The 26,633-nt window shown below is 53.4% G+C and overlaps 9 protein-coding genes across 9 annotated transcripts; 2 read left to right on the forward strand and 7 right to left on the reverse strand.

Moving 5' to 3' along the window:
- Positions 1-124: 124 nt before the first annotated feature.
- On the forward strand, positions 125-1,234 carry DCS_00005 (uncharacterized protein; the record flags this gene model as incomplete). The annotated part of the gene is made up of 1 exon (XM_040797347.1): positions 125-1,234. One exon carries the CDS (start codon positions 125-127, stop codon positions 1,232-1,234), a length of 1,110 nt encoding a protein of 369 aa, XP_040658230.1.
- Positions 1,235-5,407: 4,173 nt separating this feature from the next.
- DCS_00006 (uncharacterized protein) lies at positions 5,408-5,704 on the reverse strand (the record flags this gene model as incomplete). The annotated part of the gene is made up of 1 exon (XM_040797348.1): positions 5,408-5,704. One exon carries the CDS (start codon positions 5,702-5,704, stop codon positions 5,408-5,410), a length of 297 nt encoding a protein of 98 aa, XP_040658231.1.
- A 2,166-nt stretch (positions 5,705-7,870) lies between these two features.
- Positions 7,871-8,167, reverse strand: DCS_00007 (uncharacterized protein; the record flags this gene model as incomplete). The annotated part of the gene is made up of 1 exon (XM_040797349.1): positions 7,871-8,167. One exon carries the CDS (start codon positions 8,165-8,167, stop codon positions 7,871-7,873), a length of 297 nt encoding a protein of 98 aa, XP_040658232.1.
- A 1,207-nt stretch (positions 8,168-9,374) lies between these two features.
- DCS_00008 (uncharacterized protein) lies at positions 9,375-9,683 on the reverse strand (the record flags this gene model as incomplete). Its single annotated transcript, XM_040797350.1, has 2 exons — positions 9,375-9,476; positions 9,525-9,683. 2 exons carry the CDS (start codon positions 9,681-9,683, stop codon positions 9,375-9,377), a joined length of 261 nt encoding a protein of 86 aa, XP_040658233.1.
- Positions 9,684-10,866: 1,183 nt separating this feature from the next.
- DCS_00009 (uncharacterized protein) lies at positions 10,867-11,142 on the reverse strand (the record flags this gene model as incomplete). The annotated part of the gene is made up of 1 exon (XM_040797351.1): positions 10,867-11,142. One exon carries the CDS (start codon positions 11,140-11,142, stop codon positions 10,867-10,869), a length of 276 nt encoding a protein of 91 aa, XP_040658234.1.
- Positions 11,143-12,241: 1,099 nt separating this feature from the next.
- Positions 12,242-12,541, reverse strand: DCS_00010 (uncharacterized protein; the record flags this gene model as incomplete). Its single annotated transcript, XM_040797352.1, has 1 exon — positions 12,242-12,541. One exon carries the CDS (start codon positions 12,539-12,541, stop codon positions 12,242-12,244), a length of 300 nt encoding a protein of 99 aa, XP_040658235.1.
- Positions 12,542-13,556: 1,015 nt separating this feature from the next.
- Positions 13,557-14,992, reverse strand: DCS_00011 (uncharacterized protein; the record flags this gene model as incomplete). The annotated part of the gene is made up of 2 exons (XM_040797353.1): positions 13,557-14,323; positions 14,389-14,992. The coding sequence occupies 2 exons, from the start codon at positions 14,990-14,992 to the stop codon at positions 13,557-13,559; spliced, it is 1,371 nt and encodes a 456-aa protein (XP_040658236.1).
- Positions 14,993-18,414: 3,422 nt separating this feature from the next.
- DCS_00012 (uncharacterized protein) lies at positions 18,415-22,940 on the forward strand (the record flags this gene model as incomplete). The annotated part of the gene is made up of 2 exons (XM_040797354.1): positions 18,415-18,687; positions 18,741-22,940. 2 exons carry the CDS (start codon positions 18,415-18,417, stop codon positions 22,938-22,940), a joined length of 4,473 nt encoding a protein of 1,490 aa, XP_040658237.1.
- Positions 22,941-23,776: 836 nt separating this feature from the next.
- DCS_00013 (uncharacterized protein) lies at positions 23,777-25,858 on the reverse strand (the record flags this gene model as incomplete). The annotated part of the gene is made up of 5 exons (XM_040797355.1): positions 23,777-23,855; positions 23,938-24,354; positions 24,429-24,489; positions 24,825-25,625; positions 25,675-25,858. 5 exons carry the CDS (start codon positions 25,856-25,858, stop codon positions 23,777-23,779), a joined length of 1,542 nt encoding a protein of 513 aa, XP_040658238.1.
- Positions 25,859-26,633: the final 775 nt, after the last annotated feature.

Here is a 26,633-nt window from a genome sequence, read left to right on the forward strand (position 1 = left end):
CGTACGAGGCAAGTCTATCGAATGCGCCCGTTTAAATGGCGCTACTATCCCTCGGATCCAGTCCTGGTTCAATTTACTAAGGCTGCCGGCACTGCAGGCTATCTTACCCCAACACCGATGGAATATGGACGAAACAGGGATCCTAGAAGGCCTCGGCAGCAATGGTCTTGTACTAGGGAGCTCAAAGAAGAAGATACAGCTGAAAAAACGGCTTGGATCGCGTTGTTGGACTACAATTGTAGAGTGCGTCTCTGCAACGGGCCAGGCCCTAATGCCGCTGGTCCTTTTTAAGGGTAAAGACCTTCAACACCAATGGTTTCCGGAGAAATTGGCCTATTTGGATCAATGGCGCTTTGCAGCAACCGATAAGGGCTGGACTAGCGATGCAATTGCATTAAAGTGGCTAAAAGAGGTCTTTATCCCCGGAACGAAGGCATCGAAAACGAATAAACGGCTACTTATTGTTGATGGGCACGGAAGCCATACGACAGATGATTTTATGTACGAATGCTTCGATAATGGTATCTTCCTACTATTCCTACCGGCACACGCCTCATACGTCCTCCAGCCTCTCGATGTATCGTGTTTTTCACCCATTAAGGCTGCCTACCGCCGGGCTATTGAAGCTATTGCGTTTTTAGCTGGTAGTAACGATACAACGCCAATCGGCAAGGCTACCTTTTTGCAATGCTATTATAAGGCCCGTACGGAAGGTCTTACGGAACGGAATATTAAGGGAGGCTGGAAGGGATCTGGGTTGTGGCCCGTTAATATAGCAAAGCCTCTAATGAGCCGCCTTCTATTACAGACCGACCCCCCAGCCGTTCCAGAAGCCGAGGCCCTAAAAAGGCAGCTTGAGGAGGAATCCGATCCATTCCGAACACCCTACAGATCGTACGACGTTAAAGTCCTTATTGCAAAGGTATACGCGCCCGGCCAAGTTGATCGGGCTGCTAGGCGGCTGTTTTGGAAGATTGGCCGGGGCCTTGATGCCCAAAACACCACCCTTGCAGAGGCCCAGGCTAAAATCGCTCAATTGGAATATCAAGTCTATCGACTTAAGCCTCTAAAGAAGCAAAAAGTAGCCCAAGATCCCAACGAGCGCTTTGCACAGATTGAACAGATCGTTGAGACTCGAGCAAGACTGCAACGGGTGCTAGATCCGGCCCCAATAGCCGCCTTAACGTCTAGTTACGAATTTGAGAGCCTTTGCTTTGAATGGCAGCTTGAATAGATACTCTAGATATTTTATTTTAATATTGCGGTACTGAAAATGCTGCTTTTTTCGGCTTTAAAGTCTGCCGCCTTGTCGTTGTGAGGGGTGCCCATCTTGGGGGGTGCCCATCTTGGGGGGGTCCGACTTACTGCGGAAGTCAATATACTAATTGGTATAATAACATTCCATATTATGCGAACCAAAACACTATTTCTACTATGCCTACGAGACCTTGACCGACTAGGGGTATATTTTAATTCTCAGAAGAATAAAATCGTTAAATATACTAAGACCGGAAAGATTACAATACCAGTAACTCGAAAATGGGGATATCTATAGTTTTTACTAACACCGGAAGAAAACGCAGCTATTTATTTGACAGATGTACAATGCGTTAAATACACCGACGGTTTGGGCACCCATCAGTTGCTAAATTATACAATTTATTGCAACGTTCCGGTAACGATGTCGAATATAACCGGATTGCATTAATGAACAAATTCTGCCAATATTGCCAAATCAAGGGGAACGTACCTACTAAATTTAAATTTACATTAAAGGACGATATGGAATTTAACTATAACATTATAGTAGATGTTATGGATCTGGACAGCAATAAAACCCTATATGTAGTAGATACCGCAACTGCATTTCAGGCTGCAAGATTTCTACCCAATATGACTCTACAGACTACCTAGGAGAAGTTACGAGAATGCTGAATTGATACATACTTGGGGCCTCCTGATATACTAACTACAGATGCAGGTACTAATTTTACTGCATCTGCATTCCGGGCAGAAGTACGATTAATGGGAATTATATGCCACCAAGTACCGACAGAGGCACATTGGTCAGTTGGTAAAATAGAACGGTACCACCAACCACTACGCCGGGCCTATCAAATTATAGGGAAAGAACTAGGAGAATTGGCTACCAAGGAGGCCATGTTACAGATGGCTGTAAAGGCTGTAAATGATACTGGAGGTCCTAATGGCCTAGTACTAACACTCCTTGTTTTTGGTGCGTTACTAAGATTGCATATGGATTCACTACCTTTAGCAGGAACGGTAAAACGCGCAAAGGCTTTAGATAATACAACGCGGGAACTACGGGCTATGTATGCTAAGACAAAGGTAAATAGTGCACTACGGGCCCGTAACGGTCCCGATACTACTGCAGTACTACCATTATTACTACCAATTGGTAGTAACGTTCTAGTATACCGTACAGCTAAAGGGACAGAACGAGCGGGATAGACAGGACCGTATAAAGTTATAGGTGTTAATGGCGCTAATATTTGTATGGATATTGGTACTAAGATATCGACCTTCCGGAACAGTTACGTTAAACCGTACTATGAGGACCCTGGTACGGTAGAGGCAGTATATACACCAGTTGCAGCAACTACACCGGTTGCTACAACCACTACCCGCCGTAACCCAGATACACCAAGTACTGCAACTAGTACTATACACTGTAAGCCAAATACACCAGTTACAGTACCTACTATACGTCGTTACCCCCTACGGACTACGCGGCAGCAGATATCCTATGATGAGGATTTTGCACAGCTATTTGCTACTACACAGGTACTGGATATGCATAATACGTTTCTATCGCAGAAGGAACATAAGGACAGGGAATTATCCCTACAGTTACGTGCATAGGGCAAGATTACTACTGCCGGCGAACCGTTTGAATTATCTGATGCTACTGAAATTGATAGCCTGATTGGCCGTGGTATTATTATACCTATCCAATTCGACCCTACGGTGCACAAGACCCGAATATTTGGCCTGCGACTGGTACGGGAAATAAAGGATAAGGCTACTGATGTTCCGTTTGAGAAATCCCGCCTAGTAGTACAGGGCCATAGTGACTACGATAAACGGTTTATTTTAATACAGTCTCCGACTATCCTACGCTGTAGCCAACGCCTTATACTGGCTATAGCCCCGATGCTACAGCAGCATTACGGATTCCAACTAGCACTACGGGATATTACGCAAGCATACACCCAGTCGGCTACACTATTGTACCGCGAAATCCTAGCCAAGCCACCTCGGGAAATTAAAAATAGGTACCCAAAGGGTACTATATTCCGCGTTATGCGACCATTATACGGGATCCCAGAGGCTGGAGCACATTGGTTCCTTACGTACCAGAACCACCATAGGGAGCAGCTAGGGATGGATTAAAGCAGCTACGATCCATGCTTAATGATATTACGTCCCGATAGTACAGCTATTGGTATTATAGGAATGCAGACTGATGATACAATACAACTGGGTAATAATGCATTTATGGAAAGAGAAGACTACAGTCTACAGAAACACAATATTACGGCAAAGCCGAAGACAATACTCACAGATGGATCCGTTAAGGATTTTAATGGTCTGCAGATTAGTATTAAAAACGGCACTATTAATACACGCCAGAAAGGTCAAGCAAATAACCTTCAGCTAGTCGATGCAGATAATCCCGACCGCAACCAGCAATATATCCAACAACGGGCACGTGGAGCCTACCTAGCCTCAATTTGTCAACCAGAGGCAGCAACGGACTATTCGGTAGCAGCACAGGCACAATTACCTACCGATAGCGATATTATTGCACTTAACAAACGCATATAATAGCAACTAGACCATAAGGACCGTGGACTACGATTTTTACCATTAGCCATAACGGACCTTAAGATGTTTATATTTGCGGATGGATCATTTGCCAATAACCAAGACTTAACCTCCCAAATTGGCTATATTATTGTATTGGCCAACGAAATTGAACACACAGATAAGCAGTTCAAAATACAGGGTAACATTATACATTGGTCGTCCACCAAGTGTAAACGAGTTACTAGAAGTATACTTGCTTCCGAGATATACGGTACAGTATCGGCATTGGATATGGGCTATGTATTAACCCAAACAGTTAATACTATTGCCAGCCGACTACAGATACCAACTATCCCCCTTATTATGTGTACGGACTCGTATTCGCTCTACGAATGCCTAGTTAAACTAGGATTAACAACCGAGAAGAGGTTAATGATTGACATTATGGCAATACGACAGAGCTACGAGCGACGGGAGATATCGGAAATCCGTTGGATTAACGGTAGCGATAACCCAGCCGACGCAATAACAAAGGTCCAGCCTAACAAGGTACTGGAACGGCTAGTATCTACGAATCAGATAGATATACGTATCGAAGGTTGGGTTGATAGGGAGTAGGCAGGTACGATTTTTGGCATTTTTTAAAGAGCTCCCTGTGTGTGTTGTATGTATATAGTGGCCAATAGTAGACTAGGATCACGTGATCGTGTGGGGCACGATTACAGAGAGGATAAAAGTGGCCGCTTAGGGGCAGCCTCTTTTCCTTCCTTTCGTACCAAATTGAATCCATTGAAAGAGATCTCTTGTTACCAGTTTCCCCCAGAACCGAACCAACAGCATTCGTTGTTAACGGCATGAAATTGTACTCATAATGGTTATTCTTCAATGTATGAAATGCAGGAAAAAATAATACTATTTATACACGAGCAACAGGTATCAGTTGGAGTATAAACTTTCCCCTCAGTCTTACTAGCTTGGTCGATCTAGTCAATCTATCCACAAGGCTCTAGGTGGTTTTGAGTGTTCCAAGTTGTCCCCAGATGGATAGCCTCATGCGCTGTAGGGTAGCTCTCCAATGCAGTAGCCTTGTAAGTATTAAAGCGAGCGTATTCTTTCAGTTGCATACACTTTACCACCCTAGGCTTGTACCAGTATGTATGCCAATAACGTAATCTGATTCGTACGAATCACTTGTATAACACGGAAACATCTATGCATCTGGCTCTGATTTGCTCAATACCGATTACCATTCAGTTGCATACAGTACGAGCACGGCTTTAAAACGGATTGCAATGTCTAAATAATTATTTTGAAGTAAATAATTTTCATGTAAATAAAAGGACTCTTATGATTTTTATAGACTAAACTTTTATACTAGACGCGGAAATAAACGGATATGAATTCCTGGAGGCCTTCAAATACAGCAGGGATCGTCGCCTGGACCATTATTCTCTTGGCCATAGATATCAACATTATTAACAGAGAATTAAGTTGCTTTATTAACATAGAAACAGCAAGCAGGTATATCGTACCCCTCTTATTCCACCGTAGGGCTATTATATTGGCGGGTTTGCCTTTAAATGTTCCAGTATTTGTTCCTGTACTCGTCCGGGTTTGTACTTGTTGTTGGGCTCCACTTTGTATACTCGGGCATAGGATTCCATTTCTGGTATTGTCCTTGTTTGTTCCACCAATCGCCGCCGTGTGCCTTTACCCATGCATCGCTATTTGCTTTACCGTAGACGGCAGCGTTATCAGCAACGGCTTGGGCCATCATATCACCATAATTCCACCTCTTTTCCGGCTGCACAGTAGGTGCAGCAAGACTAAGGCCAGCCAGGACGGCAACAATAGTAGTAATAGAGGCGTGCATAATGTAATTGTTAAGATAAATAAAAGCAACAGTAATAATAGTTGGTAGGAAGAGAGAATTAATCGATTGAGTAGATTAGTGGAGGAATAGTAGATATTGTTTGTTTTGCTGCCTCTATTAGGATGCTCAGGCGCCGATATATATACATAATGAGAGGAAGCATTTTCTACTGTAGCCTATCTGTAACAAAATGCAATTCTCATGTTTCAAACTACTGTACTTATGACGGTATTATTTGAAACGCACCCATCGACTGTGCCTTTGTGGAGGATTCCCCACCATATGTTTACGGTTAAAGTTGAAACGCCAACCATTTCGTGGCTTCTCCCCATCGTTTAAGGACTTACAAATATAGACGCTAGACGGCACCGATGCAGTACCGCCCTGAGCCCTCCATTCGCCGCCCAGCTTCCGTCACGGCCACGAGCTAGCTGGATCGAGTCCTCACTTCCTGCCGTCGACGCGCTAAGTCTGTCGTCACAAGGAAACGATCAGGCTCGGGACGCGCAACGGCAAGGCAAACGTCACCGGGAGCCCCCCAAGGCGTCGAGGCCATGAAACATAAATCTCGGCCGATCCCCTCCTCAATTCATCACATTCGACATTCCATCAAGCACTCGACATCCAACTCGTCGAGAATATCTCATCTCCGTTTGCGAAACATCTGTCTTATCCGATCATCCATCACTATCACGCTAGGCTCCACACTTGCTCGGCTGTGTCATTCGTTCGTGCCCATACTAAATTAGCTATTCCTTTCCATATACGGATGAAACCTTATATTTCTGATGTATCCAACTTTGCCCAGTATGGAGGCTGTACCGTGGGGGCTGTAGCAATGTGCATACCAATTGCACCTAGCATCTATGCAGTACCTGAAATTAGTTATTCCTTTCCATATACGGATGAAACTTTATATTTCTTATGTATCCAACTTTGTCTAGGATAGAGGCTGTACCGTAGGGGGTATAACAATGTGCACGCTAACTGCATATAGCACCCATGCAGTACCTGCTGCTGTACTATTATCTCTGTATGACTATGGTTTGAAATAGATACAGGAGATTGAAACATATCGTTTTAGTTAGCGAAGTATCTTGCCTTGGTTCATTATGAGGAAAGTAGCTTCTTAAGGGGGTCTCCTGCAATTTGCAGACGCGCCGTTGGACGAACTTTGCAAAGCGACAACAACAGTTGGGAAGATGCGCTGTTAGTGATAACATTAAATTTCGATAATGGTTGATCTTCAGTGCAATAAATTTATGGAAAAGCAGTACTGTGTATATCCGAGCAACGGAATCTCCCATCAGTAGAAGTATAAAATTCCCCCTCAGCCTCACCAAGGTGGTTGATCCAGTCCATCTGTCTACAAGGTTCTGTTGAGATAAATCCGTCAACTAGGCGCTAGGCGGTCTCTGGTGTTCCAAGTTGTCACTTAACGGGGGGCAGTAAACCTACCACGGGACATACGGTAGGTTCTGTATGTAGTGTTAGGTAAACTCGCCAGTACTTGACGAGATGGACTCAGATAGTATCGCAATGCAGTGTACCGCCAAAGTGCACTGTGCCTCCGTAGACCTACCACTCGGTGCACATTGCCTTGGGTCTGCAAAGATTGGGCATACCCACTGTATGACTTTGGGTGGCTGGAGACAAGTTGTCCCCGACGGATAGCCTCATGCAGATACAGCGTATACTGTAGGGACGCTCACCAAGGTAGCAGCCTTACTAGTATAAATGCTATTAGCTTATTTCACAGATGCATACTCTTCGCCACCCTACGCTTGTACCGGGATGTATGACAATGACGGGAACTGATTCGTACGGATCACTTGTATAAGACGGAAACATCTGTACATCCATATCCAAGTTGATGGCAGTACGAGCACACCCCTGAATATATTGCAAAGGCTGAAAAATTATTTATAATGCAAGTGGTACACTAGACTTTTATAGACTATACGTTTATACTGCACACGACAACAATCAAATAGGTATGCCTGGGGGCCTTTAACACATTAGGGATCGTCGCTTGGACCGTTACTCCCTTGGCCATAAATGTCAACATTATTAGCTGAGTATTAAGTCGCTTCATAAACCAGCAAGAAGGCACATTTTGCCCCGTTTTTCACACTATAGGTCTGTTGTATTGGTGGTTTTGCCCCCTTAGTTGTTCCAGTATTTGATCCAGTATCTGTCCGGGTTGGGATTCGTAGTTAGGCTCCACTTTGTATACTCCGGCATAGGATTCCATTTCTGGTATTGCCCTTGTTTGTTCCACCAATCGCCGCCGTGCGTCTTCATCCATGCATCGCTATTTGCTTTACCGTAAACAGCAGCGTCATCAGCAACGGCTTGGGCCATCATATCACCATAATTCCATCTCTTTTCCGGCTGCGCAGTAGGTGCAGCAAGACTAAGGCCAGCCAGGGCGGCAACGATAGTAGTAATAGAGGCGTGCATAATGTAGGTGTTGAAAAATTATAGTAATAGTAAATGTAGTGGATATAAAGCGACAGTAGATGAAGTAGATCAATTAAGGGGTAAAGCTTATTGTAATTTTCCGCCTCTTTGTCTGGGTGCGAAGGCACATTTATATATTCATAATGCGAGAGAATATTTCCTAGAGCATACTCATCTGCAACGAGGCGCACTTGTTGTAATTCAAACAACTACGCCTGTACCTGTATTATTGTTTCAAACCTACTCGATACAAGTTTCTTAGTCAACTTTGCGGGATTATACTTCGGGGCTACTAGTATTAAAACACAAACCGTCAGGCGGCGCCCATCCCTTACGCTTTATATTACGCCCGGCTCCACCACACTTGCTTGGATGTATCCTCTAAGTATTACAATTTAGCTCAATTTTCACTAGCTCCAGGCCCATAATAATTCTCCTATTGTTGGATCGGCTGGGGGAAACTAGTAACAAGAGATCTCTTTCAATAAAATCAATTTGGTACAAAGGGAGGACAAAGGAGGTCTTGCTGTTGCGTCCTACTTATCCCCCAGTTAGTCGCAAGGTTGCAATTACGTAATACATCTCCAAGTCACTTTGCCCATGCATTGACTTGCCTTGGTCAATATATACACACATCTATGCAAATATGCTAAAGATTTGATTTGTAGCCACTACTTGCAGAGAAAAGATGATAGCGTAAAGGTCTGAGTACGAGCTGACGGACTAGCACTGGGTATTGGTAAGTTGATTGATCTGTGAGGAGCGCCGCTTCCTCTTGCGAGGAACCGTATCCTAGGGTTATTTAGGTAGCCCAACCCAGTTACACGACCCGCAAATATGAACCTACCGTTCCTAATACTATTTGTTCGGTATAATCCTCCATCTATCCATCTCCGCGTTACTGGAAGCCAATCACCCTTGGGTTAATAACAGTACCAGTACAGTATAGACAGCCCTGAATACATAGCGCAGTCTGGAAATAAATGAAAATGACAATAATTACTATAATGTATTATATAAATTTTTACACACTATACCCATATAATGCACTGGAGAACAAAAAAGTACATATACGCCTAAGGGGGTCCTTTCAGTATAAGACGGGTCGTCGCCTGAACCGACCTTCCCTTAGCCATAGATGTCAATCCACCAACAGAGTATAAAGTCGCTTTTTCGGCATATAACCAGCAGTTAGTACATGCCCTATTTATTCAACTGTAGGGCTGTTGTATTTGCGTTGTCCTTGGGTGTTCCAGTTTGTATTTGTATTTGTGTTCCACTTTGTGTACTCGGGCATGGGCTTCCATTTCTGGTACTGTCCTTGATTGTTTCACCAATCGCCGCCATGTGTCTTTACCCATGCATCGCTATTCGCTTTGCCGTAGACAGCAGCGTCATCAGCAACGGCCTGGGCCATCATATCACCATAATTCCATCTCTTTTCCGGCTGCGCAGTAGGTGCAGTAAGACCGAGGCCGGCGATAACAGCAACAATAGTAGTAATAGAGGCGAGCATAATGTAGGCGTTAAAAATAGTAATGATAGTAATAGCGGGTATAAAGCGATAGTGGATTAAGTAGATCAGTTAAGGAAAGGTAAGATTTGTTGTGTTTTTCTGCCTCTTTGTCGGGGTGCGCAGGCGCATTTATATATCCATAATGCAAGGAAGCATAGCATAGTCTAACTATAACGAGGCGTACTTCTTGTAGTTCAAACAACTATGCCTGTAACCTTCTTATTGTTTTAAACTTACTCGTCACAAGTTCCGCAGTCGATGTTTCTGCGGGATATGTTTTAGGGCTAATCTTGAAACGCAAATCGTTTTGCGGCGTTCCTCCTTTACGCCTTTACAATAGGCCCCACAGTCCGCTAGGAAATAACTAACCACTTTAACTTATCCAATTTTGCTCAATGCTTACTAGTTTCAGGCACTAAATAATTCTCCTACGCAAATATACTATAGATCTGATTTCTAGGCACTACTTGCAGCGGGAATAAATCTATATGCACATGTTAGAATCAACTTGTGGCTAGTATAGAAGGTAGTGTAAGGAGGTCTGAGAGCTAGCTAAGAGACTGGTACTGGGTGTTGGTAGCATTATTATTAATGGACCTCTGAGGAGCGCCTCTTCGACTTGCAAGGAACTTACTCCTATAGAATATAGGTAGCCAAGCCCAGTTACATAACCCGTACACCACCCCCCCCCCTCCTCCTAACATTATTCCTTTTCTACACTGTTCCAACTATCCATCTCTGCATTACTGGATGCCAATCACGCTTTGATCAATAAAACAGTACCAGTACAGACAGTCCTGAGTACACGTCACGGTCTGGAAATTCATTATAATGAAAAAGAATTACAATAACGCACTATATAGAGTTTTATGTACTATACCCTGGGCGCTAGAGAATAATAAACTATAGATACGCCTGGGGGGGGGGGCTTTACTACAGCAGGGATCGTCGAATAACCGTCATTCCCTTGGCCATAGATATTAACATTATGAACTGAGTAATAGGTCGCTTTATCGGTATAGAAACAATAAGAAGGCACATTGTCCACCTTTTATTCCATTTTAGGGCTATTGTATTGGTGTTGCCCTTGGGTGTTCCAGTTTGTATTTGTGTTGGTGTTTAAAGAAGGCACATTCTGCTACCTTTTTTACACCGTAGGGCTGTTGTATTAGCGGGTTTGCCCTTAGTTGTTCCAGTATTTGTTCCAGTTGTTTGTGTTCCAGTTTGTAGAATCGGGCATAGGATTCCATTTCTGGTACTTTCCTTGATTGTTCCACCAATCGCCGCCGTGCGTCTTCATCCATGCATCGCTGTTCGCTTTGCCATAGACAGCAGCATCATTAGCAGCAGCTTGGGCCATCATATCACCATAATTCCACCTCTTTTCCGGCTGCGCGGTAGGCGCAGCAAGGCCGAATCCAGCAATAACAGTAACGATAGTAATAATAGAGGCGTGCATATTGCAGGTATTGGAAAAAATAGTAATAGTAATGATTGCGGGTAGAAAGCAATAGTAGATTTAGTAGATTAGTTGAGGACAGGTCAAGTGTGTTGTGTTTTTCTACCTCTTTATCGGGGTGCGCAGGCGCATTTATATATACATAATGCAAGGAAGCATTACCTATAGCATAGTCTATTTGCGACGAGGCGTACTTGTTGCAGTTCAAACAAGTATGCCTGTAACCTTTTTGTTTCAATCGTAGTCGTTACAAGTTCCTTAGTCGATGTTTCTGCGGGATATGCTTTGGGGCTAATGTTGAAACGCAACCTGTTTAGCGGCGTCCGTCCTTTACGCTCATTTATCACGCCCGGCTCCACACCCACTAGGATGTAACCTCTTCAGCTGTTCCAATTTAGCTTAATTTTCACTAGTTCCAGGCACTTAATAATAATTCTCCCACGCGAATACACCGGAGATCTAATTTGTAGGTACTACTTAAGGAGGAATGATGAATCCATATATCAGAAACAACTTGTGGCTAGTATAGAAGGTAGCGTAAAGAGGTCTGAGTATTAGCCGAGAGTACTGGTAATGGGCCTTGGTAGCATTATCATTGATTGATTCCTACGGAGCGCTCTTCCTCCTGAGAGGAACTGGCGGCTCGTAGAGTAATATAGGCAGCCCAGCCCAGTTACATAATCCATACATATACCCCCCATCCTGATATTACTCCTTTGGAATACCCTTCAAACTATCTATCTCTGCATTATTACTGGAAGGCAATCACCCAAGGGTTGATGACAGTACCGGTACAGACAGTCTTGAATACATTTCATGGTCTGGAACTTTTATCATAATAAACAAGAATTACTATGAGGCACTATATAGAGTTTCATACACTGTACTCCCAAGGTGCATCGGAGAACAAAAACATATGTATCCCCCTGGGGGGGCCTTTAATGCAGCAGGGAAGGTCGCCTGGACCGTCATTCCCTGGGCCATAGATGTCAACATCATCAACAGGGTATCAAGTTGCTTTATCGACATAGAAACAGCAAGCAGGTACATCGTGCCCCTCTTATTCCACCGTAGGGCTGTTGAATCAGCGGGTTTGCCCTTAGTTGTTGTTCCAGTACTTGTTCCAGTATCTGTCCGGGTTGGGATTCGTAGTTGGGCTCCATTTTGTATACTCGGGCATGGGATTCCATTTCTGGTACTTTCCATGATTGTTCCACCAATCGCCGCCGTGCGTCTTCATCCATGCATCGCTGTTCGCTTTGCCATAGACAGCAACGTCATCAGCAACGGCTTGGGCCATCATATCACCATAATTCCACCTCTTTTCCGGCTGCGCAGTTGGTGCAGCAAGACCGAGGCCAGCCAGGGCGGCAACGAAAATAGAAATGGAGGCGTGCATGATGTGAGTCTTGAAGAAACAAATAAAGCCGTAGTAATTATGGCCGGTAGAAGGAGAAAGTAGATGGAGTAGATTGATTGAGGAAAGGTAAATTGTCTTTGTCTTGCCGCCTTGTTGTCGGGGTGCTCGGCCATGGATATATATACATCGTGAGAGGAGGCATGCACTGCAGCATAGGTTAGATGTAACACCATCAAAAGGCACTTTCCATATCTAAAACTACAATAACTGCGACGTTAATTTTCGAAACGCACTCGTCCCATATGCATCGGTCGACGTTGTTCCCGCCATCTGTACGGGGGGTTCATGTTGAAACGCACAGCGTTTGGTGGCTTGGTGACTAGATGCATCACCGTCACCCTGGCCTCCACACCCGCTGGGCTGTGCCCTCTGTAAACCGTTCCAGTTCCAGGCATTCCATTTAATCCAAAGTACGTTGTGTTTTCGATAACTGCAACAGGCCTAGCATGGAGGCTGTACCGAAGGAGTGGTTGTGGTTGTCCATACCTATGCCTACCGTCAATCGTCTGCCTACTAGTGGCTGCCAGCCAGTCTCTACACATGTGCGTAGTATTATTAGATGCACTTGCTTCATGACGGATGCATATCAGTTGCATGTGCGACAATGATGTGCACTCACTTGTGTCCATGCCTTGCATGAGACGGCTAAATCTATGGCTCGGCGTACACGTCCAACTGTTCCGTGGTGAAATGCTCGTGTCATTGCTCGGCCGATGACGACGGTGGTAGGGGGGCAACTGGGCAACCCGCATCCATGGCGGATAAAAAATAGATGAATAACCCTCCACCCGTCTCGGGTGCCGTTGCCCGTCGGTTAGGGCAAAATGTCTGCGATGGCGGTGTCGCGAATCCCGATGCTCACAGCGTCGACTGCTCGTAGCCGTGGATGTGCCTACTTCTCCACAGCACGCGTGGCGCGTTTTTTTGCCCTCGTCCAATGCTCCATTCTCCGTGCCCGTCGTCATGTCGGTCGGTCGGTCGGTCGGTCGTCGGTCTAGCGATAAGGAAATTCGCGCGGTCGTCGTTCCGGCAAGGTGACGGCGCCGTCGTACTCGTCGTCTCGCTCCCTCGACCATTCTTTCCCGTCCTCGGCTCTCATGGCGTGCATCTCGTTGGATTCGTCCGTCGCGTCGTCGCGCAGCCGCCGGTGGGACCCGAGCACGTCCTTCCTCCCGCCGTGGCAGCAGCAGCAGAGGCGTCGCGCGATCCAGGACGGGGGCATCTTGGCGTCCGGGCCGTGCATGTAGCGTCCGGCGTGGATGGCGTTCCAGACGACGATGGCGATCCACATGGGCGCGCCGTCGAGGGCGTAAAAGTAGGTCTCGTTGTTGGGAAGGGGGCCGTCGAAGCCGCTCGAGAACTCGACGAGGCGAAAGACGATGCGCAGGGAAATGGCGAGCAGGCAGACGTACAGGGCGTAGGTGAGAGGGCGCCACCGTCGCTTGTCGTCAGCGAGCAGGCCCAACCGCTCGGCTCGCACCTGGTCGAGGTGGAACTTGACGATGAGGCCGACGAAGATGACGATGAAGGCCTCCTGCATGCCGATGCCGCCCATGTAGATGTCGATGCCTCTCTTCTGGGAGGCCGCATCGCTTCCCGGACCGGCCATGCCGCCGCCGACGAGCTGGATGACGAAGGAGACGAAGTCGAGGCTCACGAAGACGAGGGCGAGGATGCTCGGCGACAGAACCCAGACCTTTCGGGTGGGCGAGAAGAAGTGGACGACGCGGGCGAAGACCATGTAGGCATACGCATTCACCCCTGCCTCGGACGGTCAGCCTACGTCCTTGGAGCCGGGCGTGGGGGGGGGACGACGGGAGACGAACACAGAGGCGCGAGGAGGACGAGGATCTGGGACATGGTCACCATGGCCGTGCTCTGCTGGTCCTTGGAGCCGGCGGCGCGGCTCGCGTACGAGCCCGACTCCCACAGGGCGGCCATGACGATGACCCAGGAAAAGGCCGAGCGGTGGTGGAGGGCCTGGCCGACGTGGGCGACGAGGAGGACGGCGAAGAGGACGGCGAAGGCGACGGCGGCGGCAAAGGACGGAAAGTAGTTCCAGAGGGCACCGCAGGTCCCCGGCGGCAGGTAGCCGTCCTTGCCGGGTTGCATCGTCGGCGTGCACGTCGGCGTCGGCAGGTCGAGCGACAGGGGCGGGATGGACACGGGCTTGATGGACACGGGCTTGATGGACACGGGCGGGATGGACACGGGCGGGATGACGACTTTCGGTATGTTGACCTCAGGGATGTCGACGTCGGCCGCGCGAATCTCGAGCTCGCGCGGCCGAGTCGGCGTCGGCGGCTGCGTCGGCCTCGCCACCGGAGCGAGAGGGCCTTTGGTCGATGCCGGCGCCGCGGTGCTCGCCGGGAAGGCGGCGGCGAGGCTGACGACGGCGGCCATGGAGGCGAGCATCGAGCAGGGCCGCATCGTGAGGCACGAAGACGGTCGGTACGGTCGACGGACGGTGAGGGGGGAGAGGAAGGGAGGTCGACGACGATGGAAGAAGGAAGAAGACGATGGAAAAATTCGAGTGGCAAGGAATCAAGTTGGAAGGAACGTATCGAGCACAGGTACGGAGGAAGGAGGGCGGCTGGGGTGACGCAGAGCAGAGCACAGCGCCCGTACGGTACCGGCGATTGCGGTGAAAACGAGGTACCGAATCTCTCCTGTTCTGCTCACCACCTCGCGCGGGTTGGCGGTCAGAAGGCGGGAAAACAAACAACAAGGCGAGAGGAGAGACGACGAGCTCGAGGGCCCCGGGACGAATGTCGACGGGCAGAGGCGAACGCGCCGCGGGCGGTGCAGCGTGGTGCCACGACGAGGACAAGGTCAGGGGCGATGAGCGGCTCCGTGCCGAGGACCGCCTCGTTGGTCGTCGACGAGGGCCGCATCGACGACGACGACCAGTCGTTGGTTGCGTCGTATCGCCATTTCACTGCCTCGTTTGTCGAGATGGCAGGCCATGGATGGACGACGATGCTCGGCAGCCCGGCGTGCTGACCTTGTACAGGATACATGCACCACCCGGCTCACGCAAGTACTGACGTTGGTAACAGGTACGGCACAGCGTACGCGTGGACGAGGACGGCCGACTTGGCTGCGGAAGCAGCAGCAGCCAGCGAGCAAGTGTATGCGCAGGCACAGGCGAAGGCGTGGGTGCGCAGGCGTGCAGCACAATAGGTGTGCCTGTAATATAGGGGTGCCCGTACTCGGCGACGAGGTGCACAGTGTACGGAGCACAAGCATTCAGAGCAATACGCCCGGGCCCAGTCGCACTGCGTGCACTGCTCAGACATCAACTCCAAACTGGATGAATCCATGAACATGGCCGCGCTGGGCTGCGGTCGCCGGTGCGCTGTCCGGAGCGCAGGGTAATACTTGGCCACCCGTTTCGACCGGAATGACCGGCCCCCATGATAGGTACCGCGACTGGTTTCCATCCAGGAGCAGAGCTGCAGTTCTCTGAGGGGCCATAGTGTCCAGCTGCTCTGGCGGGCAGTCCAGCTTGCGTCCAAGCACGAAATGTTCCCTGCCGCACTGCACCTACAGAGCCGCACTGCACCTACAACTAGGCGCACCTGGAGTGCCGTACAGTGCAAGCTGGCACTTTGCACAAGTAGGCGAACAGAAAGACCAGAGTGCCTAGCGCTGTTTATGACAGTGCGGGTAAGCACTTGGCAGATGTAGGTGTGGCTACTCCGCACCTCTGGTAGGTTAGTAACTAAAGGAACCGGAGTGCCCGGTCGCGCCGGCGAGGGGTCCAACCTGTAACCGTCGACGCGTGCACGCTCTTGGCCGCTCGGTTGGTGCACACATGCAGCGTACGGTGAAGTGCTCGGTGCAGTGCGAGTAGGCATCCAGAGGGGACTGCCTAGCTGCTTCGATGGGTAGTCCAAAATGTGTCGATTCACAAACGTCTTGGCTGCACCGAGGGATCACCCCGTACAGTGTAGGCGCTTACCAAGTACATGTATTAGGTGCTCAGGGGGGTCGGACTGTCTAGCCGCTTTGGAGAGTCGTCCAGCGTGCTTGTACCGTGAACAAAGTCTGCGATAGCCTGTGCTCTAGGCGCACTTGTGCGGAGTAAATACAGTGTCCGACGTACTTACTCCATACCCTCCCTGTAAGCAATTGCCTACACCTACAAGTACTTGTGGGTGTCCACAAGCACCGGACTGCCTAGCCGCTCCAGGGGGCAGGTCCAACGAATACCATGCAAGCATTACTAGCTTGCACGTACTTGGTTGCACGTACTTGGTTGCACGTACTTGGTTGCACTTGTGCTTGTACGTTGTACTTGGGTGCGCGTGTGGGGAGTGATTATGTGCAGTTACAAGTGCTTACTTGTGCTTGTTGGTGTCCACAGGGACCGGATGGCATGCCTAGCCGCTCCAGGTGGCCCAACCTGTGCTTGCAGTGCAGCGCTGCACTTGGTCAAAGTGCAAGTAAGTGCTCCGTACGGAGTACGTGTCAGCGCATTGCGTAAGCACTGCAAGTGTTGGTGCGAGTACGCAAGTACTCTGTACACCGACAGCACTACACATGCTTGCTTGTACAGCGTACTCTGTACACCTACAGCGCTACACATGCTTGCTTGTACAGCTGTACTCTGTACACCTACAGCACTGCACATACTTACTATGCAGCTGTACTCTGTACATGTAAGTATATGCTGTTCGTGCTGTGCTCCGTACCGAGTACAGCAAGTAAGTACTTACTCCGTACTTGCCAATTCGTCACCTTCGTAGCTGCACTGTGGGTGTGCAGATAACACGTACGGGGCAGACCCATGTGCTTACTCCCCTGTCATTAGATGACAGATCCGAGCCTAACCGGCCCGGGCGAAGCGTCCGAGCGGCTCCCGCGAGCCCCTGCTAGAGCGACTCCCCCGCGATGCCAAGCCTCTACCCGCACCCCAGTCCGGCGGGGCGCGCCAGGCATCCGAGACGAAATGCCTCATGCTGCCTCATCCTCAACCACCACCATGGTGAGCATTATCGACGCCCTCGCTCTCGTCCGCCCATCTTACGTCCGCCCATCTTACGTCCGCCCATCCCCCCCCCTCCGCTTTCCTCCGCGTCAGCTGCACCACGGCTCCGATGATTCTCGCCTCTCGACTTGGCCGGTGCCCTTTCGGCTGCTGTACGAGGTACCTGGAATCGCCATCCAGGGCTGGGCCGGCTGACGGGCAGAGGTTCCTCGACGGCCGCTCCTCAGAGGCACCCGTGTCCATCTTCCACACCCGTGTGCACCGAGGTGCTGCTGCTACCCATCCGTACTGATGACGCACGATGCGTCCTGCATCCGCCTCGGCAGCCTCGAGTCCGTCCTTGCCAGTCGGTCCGGCTGCTCAACCGCTGGAGGCACCGTACCGGCACACGCATCGCCTTCTTACGGCTGCAACCGCTAGAGGCACAGTACCGGCACACGCATCGCCTGCTTACGGCTGCAACCGCTTGGGCGGGTGTGCACACCTACTGGCGTGCGTCGGAACGTGAGACCCTTCACCGCTTTGCCACCTTGCTTCCCCATTCCTGTCCCTCTCCCGCACCGACGAGCCTCGTCCGAAGGTAGGAGCCGGAGGCGCTACGCGGACTGGACTGGGGGCCTTCGTCTGACGGTACGACGCCGGCAACCCGTCATACTCAATGGCAAATGTGTTCATGCATCCTGCCACATGGACTGGGCTGTCGGCGGAAATTGTCCAGCCGGTGAGCCTGGCGACTGGTCGCGTCGTCCGTCGAGATACCAAGTCGCCTTCCCTTGGGCCGCACCCCGAGGGAGTCTTCCGCTCGCAATGATGCCGCTCCCGAAGCGCTGCACCGATCCCCGGCAATCGTCTGCGCACGATGCCGTGTTCCATCGATGTGCAGGATGACTTTGGTCCCGCCGTGGCCGCCGCTGACTGCAACGATGGCTTCGACTTCACTCTCCTCTTCGAGCAGCTCTGCCTGTCCATCCTCCCGGCCGCCGTCTTCGCCGTCCTCGGTCCCGCTCGACTCTGGCAGCTGCTTCGTCGCCCTCCCATCTGTCGGCCTGCTTCCTTGTGCCGCTTCAAGCTTGTCGGTGCCTCTCCGTCCTCTGCTCCTGCTCGCTCCCCGTCAGACTCCTACTCGCTCCCCGTCGGAGGCGACCGAGGCGACGGGAGAGATCATGGCTGACCCTTCGACGCCAGGCAACCCATGCCGCCTTCCTCGCCGTCCAGTTGGCTCACCTCGTTCTCCTGCTCGTGCCCGGTGCCGTGCCCCGGACGCGAGCCTCCATCCCGGCCGAGGCCCTCGTCTTGTGCGTCGCTCTGCTCTGCGTCGCACTCTCGCGCGTGGAGCACGTACGGAGCGTCCGTCCGTCGACGCTGCTGTTGCTGTATCTCGGCTTGGCCTTTTTTTTCGACCTCGTCCGCGCCCGCACCTTCTGGGCCGTCGATGGCTACCGGGTCCTGGCCACCGTCTTTTCCGTTGGTTTGGCTTTCAAGCTCGCCGCTTTCGTCGCCGAGTGCCTCGAGAAGCAGCCTGGGGAAGAGTCGTCCGCGCTGTACCGTGGCCGATCTCGCGAAACGGCAGGCAACGTCTTCGCCCGCGGTCTCTTCTGCTGGCTCAACCCCCTCCTCTGGCAGGGCTTCCGCACCGTCCTCCATGTTCCCGGCCTTCTCGGCATCGACCCGGAACTGGGCACGCCGGACCGGCACCGCCGGGTCTGGGCTCGATGGCAGCGTTCGCCGCTCCAAACGGCCGGCGCCTTGGTCAAGCTCGTCATCTCGGCGCACAGGCAGAGCATCTTGCAGGGCGTGCTGCCACGACTGGCGCTGTCGGGATTCACGTTTGCGCAGCCGTTCCTGATCACGCGCATCATCCACTTCGCCACCGCGCCCGGGGGACCCGATGGCAAGCTCGATGTGCAAGTGGGCAACGGCCTCGTCGTGGCAACGGCCATCATCTACGTCGGCTTGGCCGTCGCCAACGCCAACGCCCAGCACAAGACGTACCGCGTCATCACGCGGCTCCGGGGAAGCTTCATCTCGCTCCTCTACCGCAAGACTCTCCGTGTTTCCATGCCAACGGCCCAAGAATCGTCAGCCGTCACGCTCATGAGCGCCGACATTGAGCGGACCGGGTCGGGCCTTCGGTTCATGCATGAAGTCTGGGCGAGCCCCGTAGACCTCGCCTTGGGATTCTACCTACTCCAGCGAGAGCTGGGTCCAGCAGCCGCCGCTCCCGGGGTCCTCTTTCTACTCTGCAGCGCCGCGGGTCTGCGAGTCGCCGCCAGCATGGGTCGGCGCCAGCGGCTGTGGCTCGAGTCCATCCAGCACAGGATCAAAGTCACGTCCGATTCGCTCTCCGCCATGAAGGAGGTCCGCATGGGAGGTCTCCAGGCCCGCGTCGAATCCCAGCTGGAAGGGTTGCGCAGGAAGGAGATTGACGCGTCGCGGCCCTTTAAAAACGCTCTCGCGCTGATCGTCTGCCTGTCGTACACGACGGCAGCCATGGGACCCGTCTTTTCCTTTGGCATATACTCGCTGCTGGCCAAGAAGAACAACACGAGGCCCCTCACGGCCGACACGGGATTCACCGCCCTCGCCGTCTTTTCTCTGCTGCGCACGCCCATGGCCATGATTCTCGACTCCGTCGCGGGTCTTGTTGGATCCTTGGGCGCCATGCGACGCATCGGCGAATACATGGCGACCGACAACCATCTTCCGCCACGCCACGACGATCGTCCATCGTCGGTTCGTCTGCCCCACGAGGTGCAGATGCCGGAGAAGTTTGTGCTTCCGCTTCTCGAATGGCAAACTCGAGCGACGCTTCCGATGCCGTCGCCGAGCCCCAGCATTGTCACGGCGACACAATACAGCGCCGGATGGGACCAGGACCGCGGATACGTGCTGCAGGATCTCACATTCTCCGTTCCCCGCGGCTCGTTGACCTTTGTGGTTGGACCCGTGGGCTGCGGAAAGTCGACCCTGCTCTGCTCCATGCTCGGGGAGACTGTGGTGAGCAAGGGAGACCTGCGCGTCGCCTTTGACCGCGCGGCATACGTTGGCCAGTCGCCGTGGCTCACAAACGACACCATACAGAACAACATCATCGGCACCGGCGCGTTGAACAAAGGCTGGTACGATCAAGTGGTCGACGCATGCGCACTGCGGCACGATATCGATGGCATGCCGCGTCACGACCAGGAGATGGTCGACAGCGGCGGCTCAAACTTGAGCGGAGGCCAGCAGGCCCGTTTAGGCCTTGCTCGCGCCGTCTATTCTCGACATCAAGTCGTTCTCCTGGACGATGTCATGAGCGGGCTCGACACTCGGACGGAAGAAGCAGTGTTTCGAAATCTCCTAGGACCGGACGGCCTCCTACGTGGAGGCAAAACGACGACGGTATTTGCGACCAACGCGGTGCATCGCCTGTCGGCCGGAGATCACATCGTCGTCCTATCCACCAGCGGGAACATCGTGGAGCAGGGGCCTTACGACGAGCTCTGGACAATTACAAAGCACGACCAGGCCGATCGCAAGGACCACGCGCTGGCGGACGAGTTCGCACGACAACGGCACACCGCAGCGCGGCGGGACGCCCGGCAAGTTTCGGATTCCCCGGCGACGGGCACGCAGCGGCGGACGGGCGACCTCACCGTCTACATGTACTATGCCCGTGCCGTGGGCTCGTGGAACTTTGGCCTGTTCATCGGCTGCGGCGCACTCTTCGTCTTTGCCCTTCTCTTCCCGCAGTATCTGATGCGCTGGTGGGCGGAGGAGAACGAACGGCAGGCTCACGGCAAGCTCGGACGCTATCTCGGAGCCTACTTTGGCCTCGCTTGCCTTGCGCTCCTCGGCCTTGGCGCGGGCTGTCTCCAGCTCGTGGTGAGGATGATGCCGCGCGCATCGGCAACGTTCCACACGACGCTGCTGCGGACGACGATGGACGCACCGCTGTCCCTCTTTTCCGGCAGCGCCGTGGGCGATACGATCAATCGCTTCAGCCAAGACCTGCAGCTGATCGACATGGAGCTGCCGCTGGCCCTGTTCAACACGTCGATCGAGCTCCTCTCCAGCATTGGCAATCTGGCCGTCATTGCCATCGCGGCCAGATACATTGGCGCCGCGCTGCCGGCGGTGCTGATCACCTTCTTTGTCGTGCAGGTGTTTTACCTGCGAACGGCGCGGCAGCTGCGGCTGCTCGACATCGAGGCCAAGGCTCCGCTCATCTCGCACTTTCTCGAGACGCTGTCCGGGCTGGCGGCCATCCGAGCGTACGGCGCCGAGGAAGACTACGAGCGGAGGTGCATGGAACGGCTGGACCATTCGCAGAAGCCGAGCTACCTGCTGTACTGCGTGCAGCGGTGGCTGAACCTCGTGCTGGACCTCATCGTCGCGGGCATCGCCGTCGTCTTCGTCACGATCGCGGTGAAGACGAGGGGGCGCATCGAGCCGGGTCTCGTCGGGACGGCGCTCGTGGGCATCGTCAACTTTAGCGTCAGCATCAAGGCGCTGCTGGAGAACTGGACGAACCTCGAGACATGCGTGGGCGCCGTGTCCCGGGTCCGTTCGTTTGCGGCGGAAAGCAAGTCGGAGCACAGGGCGGGCGAGATTCAGGTGCCGCCTGAGAGCTGGCCCGTCCACGGTCGAATCGTCTACGACGACGTGACGGCCACGTGGGAGGAGAAGGGCGATCAGCCGGTGGTCAAGGACATCTCGTTGGTGATCGAGCCGGGGCAGAAGCTGGCCATCTGCGGCCGAACGGGCAGCGGCAAATCCTCCCTCATCGCGACTCTGTTCCGCCTGCTCGAGCCGCAAGCCGGCACCATGTCGGTCGACGGCGTCAATCTCGGCAGCCTGCCACGACAGGAGGTACGGCAGCGGCTCATCTGCGTCCCTCAAGCACCCTTTCTGCTCAGCGGAACGGTGCGGGGGAACGTGGATCCGTTTGGGGTCGCCTCGGACGAGGAAATCACAAAGGCCCTCGGCCAGGTCCGCATGCTCGAGGCGGTCAACGACTTGGGCGGGCTCGACGGGCTCCTCGACGGCGACGGACTGTCGGTTGGACAGCGGCAGCTGCTCTGTCTCGCGCGGGCGACGCTCCGACGAGGGTCGATCCTCGTTCTCGACGAGGCCACGGCTTCGTTGGACTGGGATACGGAAACAATCGTGCGGGAGGTGATTCAGACCGTGTTTCGGACGCATACCGTCATCACGATTGCCCACCGAATCTGGAGCATTCTCGACTACGACCGCGTGGCGGTGATTTCGCACGGCCGCGTGGCCGAGTACGGCTCGCCAAGGATGCTCCTGGAGGATCCTACCTCGATGTTCTCGCAGCTGCATCGCGCAAGCGCTGGCCACCCAAGGACGAATGAGGAGGATGACGATGAGGCGGCATGACGAGGCGCTGGGAGTGGACGGGGGGGCAGTCTGCTGGAAGGGTTCGGGGGGGTGTACAGCGACATCGCCGTCTGACGACCAGCAATGGGTACCTACGATAGACTTGGCAGGATGGCAAACAATCGGATGCTCGGGCGAGGTGCGCTGTTTCAGACAACTCTCGAATTCGATCATGATTTGCAGCTCATTCTTTGTAGAGAGATTATAACCCCATCGCTTTTCCTCCTCACGCTTCGTTTCTTGCCAGCGTACCTCAAGAGATTACTCTTGGCAGCGAGGAGTGACGGATACCTTGCAGCGTTCCAGCGAGGGTGACGGGGTTATTTCAGTGTTCCAGCAAGGGTGTTGGCGCCCTTGCAGCGACTGGGAACTGGCAGTGACCTCGCTGGTGTTGGACGGCACAGGCGTCAATGCCCCCCTCCCCACAGCGTTTCAGGTATTCGCATGGGATGCAAACCTGCCTGTCCGACGCCATTACTACTCTTTCGCGGCAAAACGTGCATTCGTATTTTCTCCTTTCAGTGCCTTTCCGTATCCTGTTTCCTCTCCCCACTTCATGGTCATGAACTCGTATATGCGCCCCTCCACCTTCATTCACTGCGACGGCCGGCGACGGCACCGTGTGTCAGCGCACATCCGCAAGTCATCATCATCTACCGCATGCATGCAAACCTGTATTCTCCAGCGCATGACCTTTATGCCATGAAGTGAGCGTCGAGATTCGGAGCGGCACCCGGGCGATGGCGGCCCGAGGGTGTGCCATCGATCCCTGCGTCCAATCTTTGTGCCGGCCTGATCACTCCACAGACGGGAAGCCGAGCGAACGCTGCGTCGGGTCAGACTTGCTTGCTGTTGTGGATGAGGACCAATCCCGGGTGTCCGATGTTCAGGACGAGAACGGTGACGCATATGACGCTGCGGCAGGCAACGACGGAATCACATTAGCACGCGGCCGACCCGGCACACGACCGAAGGCGGTGGCAAGCAACAGACGTACCCCGATTCGAGGGCGATGAAGAAGATCTCGTCCCGAAACATGTCGCTAAAGTAGCCCTCGTGCAGCTCGACGATGCGGTAGGCGCAGCGGAGAAGGATGAGGAGGATGGCGGTGAAGAGCAGGGCGAGGAAGACGACCAGGCGGCTCGTCAGCTTCCGGCGCGCGTCGGCGTGGCGCCAGCAGGCGGTCAGGTAGTCGGCAAAGAGGATGCAGAAGAGGGCGAGGGTGAAGACTTGGAAGACGAGGCCGGCCAGCGAAATGTTGACGCCGACCTGGATCTCATCCGTCGTCTCGGCCACGCACGACAGCGATCCGCCGACGGCCTGAAGGACGAGGGAGACTACGTCGCAGGGGATGAAGACCCAGTAGATGAACTTGGGATCAAAGCGAGATATCGATTCGTCAATGGCGTGAATGCTGCGCGTTTTCCCTCGTCGTCGTCAGCCGCCACGGCGTCGGCGAGGGGACGGGACGGAAGGGACGGCACGCACAGCTGGGACAGCAGAATGTAGATGGCGGCACAGAAGAAGACGGGCGCGAGGGTGATGCATACTGCGACGAGCGGGCGGTCAGGAACCTGCGTTTGTTCGTCCTTGGTCGTCTCTCGTGGCCACGACGCAGCGAGGACGCGTCACGTGCAGGGAGGGAGAGGCGGGGGCGGTGAGGAAGGAGAGGGTCGGGGCGGTGAGGAAGGAGAGGCTCGGAAGCTGAGAGGGCGAGGACGAAGAGGAGGCAAGAACTTGGAGGAGAAGGGAACGAAGAAGATGGAAGGACGGAAGAGGCGAGGACGAAGAGGATGGGCGAACGTAGAGGAGAAGGGAACGGAGAAGATGCAAGGACGGAAGAGGCGAGAACGGAAGAAGCGAGGACGAAGCGGAGGCGAGGACGAGAGGAGGTGAGGACGAGAGGAGGCGAGGACGAGAGGATGCGAGGACGAGAGGAAGCGAGGACGGAGGAGGCGAGGACGGAGGAGGCGAGGACGGAGGAGGCGAGGACGGAGGAGGCGAGGACGAAGCGGAGGCGAGGACGAAGCGGAGGCGAGTACGAAAGGAGGTCAGTAAGGACGAGGCGAGGACAAAGTCGAGGCAGGACGAGGACGAGGCGGAGACGAAGACGAGGCGAGGACAACGACGATGCGGTGAAGACGAGGCGAGGACAACGACGAGGCGTCGAGGAAGCAGAGGACGAGGAGGAAACGAAAATAGAAAAGGACTTGCTAATCTGCAACAGAAAATGGCCAAAATCAAATGGATTTTCGTAGAGATGGATGCGGCCCGCGTAGCCGATGATTTCCAAGATGCAGCCGCTGACCATGCCGGCCGTGAAGCCCCAGGTGCGAGCGCGGGCGCCCTGGTAGGCGTGGGCGGCGAGGGAGAGGGCGAAGAGGGCGATGGCGGTAGCGCTGGCCGCCGTCGAGGGCCTGTAGCCCAGGATGCTCCACTCGAGCGGGCAGAGGTCCAGCGTGCAGTTGGCGTCGGGTCCGAAGGGGACGAGCCCGCCGATGGCAAAGGACATGACGCTTCCTCGGATTCGGCGGAGACTCGAGCGTCGATGGCAGCGATTCGATCGGGGATGGAGAGGAGAGCGCAGGAGCCGAAGGGTGAGATGAGAAGAGGTCGGCGAGTTGCTGTCGAGGAGCGAGCCCATCAGCAGGACGAGGGCCGTCGCACAGGATTGGACGCTGCCCACTCGCGCAGGCGACGCAGCCTCGGAGGGAAGAAGACATGTCGGCCGTACGGAGCACGCACGGCGAGGGTGCCATCGCGTTCGGCGTCGCCTCGAGTTTGTTCGTCCTCGCGTTGTTCTTTTTTTCTTGGCCATCGTCGACGTGGCCAAGCGAAACCTTGGGCGTTTTGCGTCGGCCGTCCCGTCGCCCCTCGCCCGCCAGCACAGCGGGCCGGCGGAGGTGCTGGGGAACCATTTTCGCCCCCCCGAGCTCTGTCCTCCAGCGCCGCCTGCCCGCTGGGCGGGGGGACTTTTGTGAGGCTCCAGGGGGCTCGCGCGCTAACGGTACGATGCCGTGGTGCCTGCAGGTACCGCCACCAAGCACGTTCGGCACATGCCTGCAGGCGGCACTTGGCACGGATACCACGGTACCCACGTTGTCAGCACGGAGTACCTCTGGGCGTACGAACACGTCCTCGTGTCCACCAAAGTATGCAAACTGCTCGCAGGTAAATGCAAACCACTCGTAGGTGAATGCGTACTACTCGTAGGTAATTACTAGGTATGCAGCGTATGGAGCATTCATGCCGAGCATTATTCCGGAGTATTACTCCGTACCGCTGGCAGAAAGATGGCAGAACCTGCCAAGCGTGCAATGGTGGGGTGACAAAATTGTCGATTCACTTTGTAGCTGTAGCGCAACCAAAATTGAATCGTCACTTTGTAGCACCTGCGTATGGGGCACTCGCACACAAAAGTACCAAGCGAGCACTACTGTAGGTTGCAGGTAGGCAAGCAAGTAAGAACGAATATTCGCGTGCGGTGCTGCGACGCACAGCCACAGGGCACCTCTCAGCAGGTTCCCACCAACGGTCGGTCCGCCTGCTGTCAAGCTTGGTTGTGCTTACTTTAGTAGGTACTAACCTATTAGTGCACTTAATTACAGTACTCGGTAATCCCGGCCAGCACAAGTACTTGGGCCGCACGGCACGTACAGCCACAGTGCATCTACGGAGCACAAGTACCACCGT

The sequence above is a fragment of the Drechmeria coniospora genome, chromosome 01, assembly GCF_001625195.1.
Source record: "Drechmeria coniospora strain ARSEF 6962 chromosome 01, whole genome shotgun sequence".
NCBI lineage: Eukaryota > Fungi > Ascomycota > Sordariomycetes > Hypocreales > Ophiocordycipitaceae > Drechmeria > Drechmeria coniospora.